The sequence below is a fragment of the Lactuca saligna genome, chromosome 7 (assembly GCF_052625555.1).
Source record: "Lactuca saligna cultivar CGN05327 chromosome 7, ASM5262555v1, whole genome shotgun sequence".
Lineage (NCBI taxonomy): Eukaryota > Viridiplantae > Streptophyta > Magnoliopsida > Asterales > Asteraceae > Lactuca > Lactuca saligna.
In genome coordinates, this window is record NC_136423.1 from 77,427,569 (window position 1) to 77,433,829 (window position 6,261).

General features: G+C 35.8%; 1 protein-coding gene across 1 annotated transcript; it reads left to right on the plus strand.

Annotated features, from left to right (window-relative positions):
* Positions 1 to 1,290: 1,290 nt before the first annotated feature.
* On the plus strand, positions 1,291 to 4,737 carry LOC145007069 (uncharacterized). The gene is made up of 4 exons (XM_078966067.1): positions 1,291 to 1,699; positions 1,884 to 2,143; positions 2,233 to 2,379; positions 4,423 to 4,737. Exons 1-4 carry the CDS (start codon positions 1,291 to 1,293, stop codon positions 4,735 to 4,737), a joined length of 1,131 nt encoding a protein of 376 aa, XP_078822193.1.
* Positions 4,738 to 6,261: the final 1,524 nt, after the last annotated feature.

The following is a 6,261-nucleotide window of genomic DNA, read 5'->3' on the forward strand; positions in this document are numbered from 1 at the left end:
AAGGTCTTGACGTCGGCGAACGACTGGTAAGTGACCGGCGAGCGATAGGAGGACCTGTGAAGATGAACGATGGTTAGCTCCTAGTGTCCGATTTGATGAGAAGAGGGGAGAAAGAAAGAAGAGGTGAACGAATGCGGCAATGGGCGATGTCTGTTGTCCGTTTTTTTTTTAATTTTTTTAGATTAGGTTAGAAGAGATGAGAAGAGCCACGCACAAATGCTATATATGGGGCATAGGACGGGAAGAGGTTTTTGAGCCCGAAACCGTTTAAAAACCAAACTGATGCGAAATTAAAAGTGTTGCGCGTGTGCTGAACCGCACAACAATAAGTGGTAAGAACTTTTTTTTTTCTTTTTTAACAAACACCACCTTCGATAGTGATATTTTGGTTATTTGAAAGTTAATTATTCAGAATTTCCTTCAATATGTCATTCTTGACAGCACCACTACACTAATACCATAATAAATTAGTAAAGAGAAAAAACAATTGGTTAATTTGAGGACTTTTTTATTGAGTGGTTGTTGAGATGTTTCGTATTCATTAATCAAAATATGTTGTCCAAGACATTGAAAAATAATTCTGTTCACCAATTAAGCCCAGTCCTGGGAAAGAGGTGTTGGGTTTATAACCATTGACGGGTAAGGTGGGGAGTTCGATTCTGATTGGTGGCCACTCATAGGGAATTTTCGTTTGGAATCCCATTAAAAAGGGTGAGGGTTTGCCCTGTAAAGGAGCTTGAACCCGGGCTTCCGCTGTAAAAGACGGAAGGGCTTCCGCTTGGTATATGCCGTTCCAAAAAAGAAAAATACTTCTGTTCTATATTTTTTTGTATTAAAGAGGAATTCAACACTCAACCCTTGGGCTACCAGCCATCCTAATTACACTTTCATATCCTTGGGCTATATTCCCTTTGACAATTTTTTTAACGGCCTTTGGTAATTAAATATGAGTTCTTGGTTTATATTTTGTTTATTCATTTACAGTTGGTAATTAAATATGTATTATTATTTTGATTTTTTTTATTTACAGTTTTGCAGATAAGATTATTCCAACAGTTCCAACAAAGAAACAAGAACTATGAAAGCCGGCCGCTTCACAAAACCTAGAAGTTATCAAGACACTAAACAATCATATAGCACAAACAAAATTCTAAAGAAAACAAAGACACTCATCAATATAATCTCCATCTCCAACACAATTCTTTTTCTTGAATTATCCGTGCATACATGTGTAAATGTATATATATAATCACGTGAAACTCATAAAGGTAGTATATTATCGTTTCCGCCATGAAAACCAACGAAACAAGCTTTCCACATATGTTAGTTTGCGTGAAACATGTGAAACAAGAAGATGTGGAAGAATGGGATGAGGGGATGCCCTTACCTGGAGACATTATCGAAGGTATTGCTGCTGCGGATAGTTGTACACTCGAAGATATTGACGACAAGTTGTTTATACCAACAAAAGGGAAAGCCGAGCTTAGGTTACAGTTGGGAAGGATGAGCAAAAAGAACGATGAGGGATTAGTTTGGTTGAAGGTTCGAAGGGGTAATCAAATGGTACATTTATGTGTTCGTGTAGTGCATGAAAAGCGTTTCAGATTGCATCGAAAGTTTAGTTTTCGAGCTGCTTCTAACGATAAACATGTCGCAGTTTTAGACAACTTGGATTTCGATCAATGCACTGAACTTCAAGGTATACCTTAATTTCTCTCTTAAACAACAGTTTTTGCAATTGTTCAAGTATGAAATCAACTAGACACATTTACTTTAGGGAAATGGATCCTTCATTGCTAAAAAAAGATTTGTAGCATCCATGATAAGCATTCTTGTTTTGTCATTTTTTGAATTGATTTTTGTTTTCTTGAATCTACATGCAGAAATGAGTAGGAGAGCGGTGAATGTGGTTCATCGAGGGTTTAATCAAGAGGCAATAAAGTACGAGTGGAGGAGGAAAGTGGCTACTTATCTACCGGACCACCGGTCTACAGTCGTTAGTTCTATTATTTTCATGCCTTTTGCAAATGAAGACGATATTAATTCAACGACCACTAGAGCAATGGCTTGGTTTTCAGCAGCGGTTTCTTCTGGAACTCCTATCGTGTTTGTTAACATCCAGACTGAACAGATTTCCTCATCGGTATCTTTTGTGAAAGTTTTAATGAATCTAGTATATAATGTGATTGGATTCAAGATCAAGTATAAACTCCATGATTGTTGGTTTTTCAGAAGAAATGTAATTCAAGTAGGGTTCCAACATATATCGTGCATGGAATAAGGTTATGGTTTTTGCCAGGAACAGAAGAAATTCCAATTGAATTGATACCCGAACCTGGAGAAAATAGATTTGGGATCGATGTCAAAAGGACGGACGAGGTAACAACATCGATACTCTTACTGATAGGGGTACATTCGTCATTTCACAAATCCATTTTCATGCATGATTACAACATGTGGAGCCAGAATTTCTTGTTATTATCAAGAAAGCGTAGGCTGCATATGTTCCATCAATTATATAAATAGAAAAATACATGTTATTATCTTGAAGCCATGAAGCGTATACTTTATCAGTTTAAGAGATTTTATTTCGACTTTTTAGTTGGTTTGACAAAAATAAAAATTTGAAAATATAAACGAAATTTTTAGTCACTAGATATTGATATTGAGTAGATTAGTTTAAAGACAAAATTGCAAGAATGGTCCCTGTGGTATATCGAAAATTGCCACTTTGGGCCAAACACGTTTGAACTAGCATAAATGGTCCAAATGTTTTCATTTTGTTGCTAGTTTGGTCCATTCTGCTTTAAATTTTTATCAAATGACGATTTTGCCCTTTGTATTTTCTTTTTTCAATTTTTTTATTACATAAATCAAAAAGAAAAAAGAAAAGAAAAAAATGCCCTCTCTCTCTCTCTCTCTCTCTCTCTCTCTCTCTCTCTCTTTATTACTGCAATACCACCACACCACAGTAGCCAAACCACCACCACCAGTTGGATCACAACCTCTTATCGGAACCCTAACATTTTCCGATGCCGACTTCTCTTATGCTACCCATTTCACCGTCGAATCCCCAGATCTGTTCGTCGATGGCGAGAAGGGTTTGGCTAGAGTCGTTCCCCCATCTGTGGCTCTGGCTCGAGTTTATTCAACATCGTGTTTCTAGCGCCACCGGAGTCCAGACCAGCCTGTGGTGAAGAGAGAACGATGATGACATATGTTCTTCACTGATGAGAAGGGTTTTTCCGCTACCTGTATACAAAGTCTAACTCCGATCTTTGTTTGTGAAGGGGTGAAACAACAACGACGATGACATCTATTGCTCGAGTTTCCAGTGCCGCCGTTGATCCACATTTGTTGTTACAACGAAGACAATGGTTGCTCCGGTGAAACTGACATTGAAAACCCTTGGGGGTTTTGATGCATTTCCGCTCTTCGTCTTCAAAAACCATTCCCAGATCCATAAAACCTTCTAGCTTCTGACACCACCTTGCAAATTGGATACACCTGGAGCCTTTCCGATCTTTGTCTAGTTGCCTTCTTCTTGGCTGTTAAGTCTCCGACGAGGTTTCCATCGATCAAGAGGGTTTACGACGCAGTGGGCGAAGGGATGGGTGTTTATTGGTGCTACATGACCGGAGGGAGGCGGGGAGGGGCTGTGAAGGTGGTGGTCGGCAGCCTCTTTTCTTCGTCAGAGGAAGAAAGGGAGAGAAACGATCATCTCGTGTTTTTAGTTGTGTGTGTGTGAGAGAGAGAGAAAGAGGGTGGACATTTTTTCTTTTCTTCTTTTATTTTTGTAACAAAAAAGGAAAAAAGAAAAAAGGGCAAAATCGTCATTTTATAAAAAATTAAAGTAGAATGGACCAAACTAGCAACAAAATGAAAACTTTTAGACCATTTATGCTAGTCAAAATCTGTTTGGCCCAAAGTGACAATTTTCGATATACCACAAGAACTATTCTTGCAATTTTGTCTAGTTTAAATTCATGTAATCCTTTTATCATAAGAAAATCTGTTGTATTTTGTATTCTTATATATTTACATGAATTTAAACTAATCTACTAGAGATTTCGGTTATAGAAAATAATGTATAAACTAAAAGTATGTAGCAAAATATAAGCAAGAACAAAATATAAAAAAAGGAACCTAGCTACCTTTTTAATTTGTTTATTATAGCATCTTAGGTTTTTACGTATATTACCATGTTACACGAATATGCTTTTGATCATTTTCTTGTTCACATATTCTGTGTTAAAAAATCCACTCCTTATAAACATTGTACTTTTAATCTACTTTTATTAAGACATTATAAAAAGAAAATCTACCGAATCTATATCAGTGAAATTCACGTAGCTGACATTGTTATTATTATCTAGTTACTTAATTTAAAATATGATGTTCTAAAATCTGTAAATGTATCAGGGTTTCGTGTGCATTTTTGCGGTGACAATAGGCTCAGCTGCTGATCGAGCTGGTCTGAGACAACTGTTTGAGAACTCGATTGAAATGGGGCATATGGTTGTGATATCACGCTTAGAAGGTAAAAATGTGATGCCTACAATGGTTAGCTCAGATGGTTTATTACACTGCTGCGATCATGATGATATAAGGGATACTCTTGTTGGAGCGGTGGATCAACTGGAAAGCATAAGCCTTCACATCATGTCTTGGCCTACGACCCAAAATATTCACAGAACACAACCAGTTGGTGCTGCTGCTCTCAGGCCTCCGATGTAATTATTATGTACAATTCACAACCTATTCATGTTGGCTTCCATCATAAAGTGATAGATAATGTATAATCTTAGAAAGTTGATAGAATTTGTGGAATCTGAAACTTCATGAACAATTTCACAAAGTAATAAGATGTTGAATTTCAGCTTGTTGATGTAGATATATGACTTGAAAGGTTTTGTCAATTAATTTCACCAAGCACTACCAAAGGGCTTGTAGCCCAGCGGTATCCGGTGTTGCCCTCCCTACTTGAGGTTGAGGGTTCAAGTCCCGTCGTGGACATAGGTGGATTTAAGGTGTAGTTTAGGAGTAGGTTAGATTTGCCGTTTAAAAAAAAAAAAAAAAAAAAAAAAATTTGACCAAGCACTAAAAGGAGTTTGGCCTAGCGGTATCAAGGTGTTAAAAAGATGTTTATCACCTAAAAGGTTGAGGGTTCAAATCATCTCGTGGACAAAAGATGTACTTTATTATTAAGATAGATATTTGTGATTAGTATTGATCATTCACATGTGAATAATCATAGTTGTCAAAATCGCAATTCTGATCGTAGGATCGTACGATCCTAGGTATGAAAAACAATCCGGATAGTAAAAGGATCATATTTGGGGTAGGATCACATATATGATCGTAAGATCGTCGGTAGGATCATAGGATCGAGATCCGATCCGATCCTACATTCCCTTGATTTTTTTTTGAAAATAATTTTTTTATACCATTTTATGTCTTTTACCCTTTACCGATCTACTGTTTATCATTTTTTATTGTAATTTATGACTAATATTCTGAAGTTTTTATAACTTTTGAACGAAAAATTAAATGTTTAAAATATTTTTCATGATTAAATATTATAAATTAAAATTCTATTTTATTTTGTAGGATCCTAGGATCTCAGTCCCGATCTTACGATCCCGATCTTGCAAACCCAAAAACTATCTTAGATAGGATTCTAATATTGACAACCTTGTAAATAACAATGTCTACACTAAGAAATTGTTAGATATTATAGAGTTTTTCTACACATTGTCATTCACATTCAATGTCGACAATTAACAAATTCTACTAGGAATATCTAGGCGTAAATATATTACCCATGAAATTTATGGTTAGTTTTAGAGGACTCTTACATATTATCCTAAAATATTTTTTTGTTTTTGCTATAATCTTGTGCATAGTTGTGCAAATAACATTTGACATGCTATTTTTGGCCACTGATATGTGGGGTTCAATTATCAATATTGGTTTTTTAGTTCCTAATTTTTTTGTTTCCTTTTAGAGTATATATATGCTAAGAACCGAAGAGAATGGAGAAAATAAAACATGAGACATAATGGTAGAAAAATATCAAAATCAAGAAAGAGATGGAGATCAAAAAGCGGAAAGGATATTGTATGTTGGAACTACAAATAAAATGGTCACTTCAAGAATCAATATTCAAAACTTTTGATAGAACAATACAAAAGGGAAATTAATTTGACTGAAGATTTGTACGATGCATTTATGTGTTGCGTTGAAAGATCTATAAAATCC

Excerpts from the sequence above, each read along its gene's own strand:
- LOC145007069 (XM_078966067.1), top strand. The coding sequence starts at position 1,291 with ATGAAAACCAACGAAACAAGCTTTCCACATATGTTAGTTTGCGTGAAA. Across the intron at positions 2,144-2,232 it reads CTGAACAGATTTCCTCATCG|AAGAAATGTAATTCAAGTAG; the intron begins GTATCTTTTGTG and ends TTGGTTTTTCAG. Across the intron at positions 2,380-4,422 it reads ATGTCAAAAGGACGGACGAG|GGTTTCGTGTGCATTTTTGC; the intron begins GTAACAACATCG and ends TAAATGTATCAG.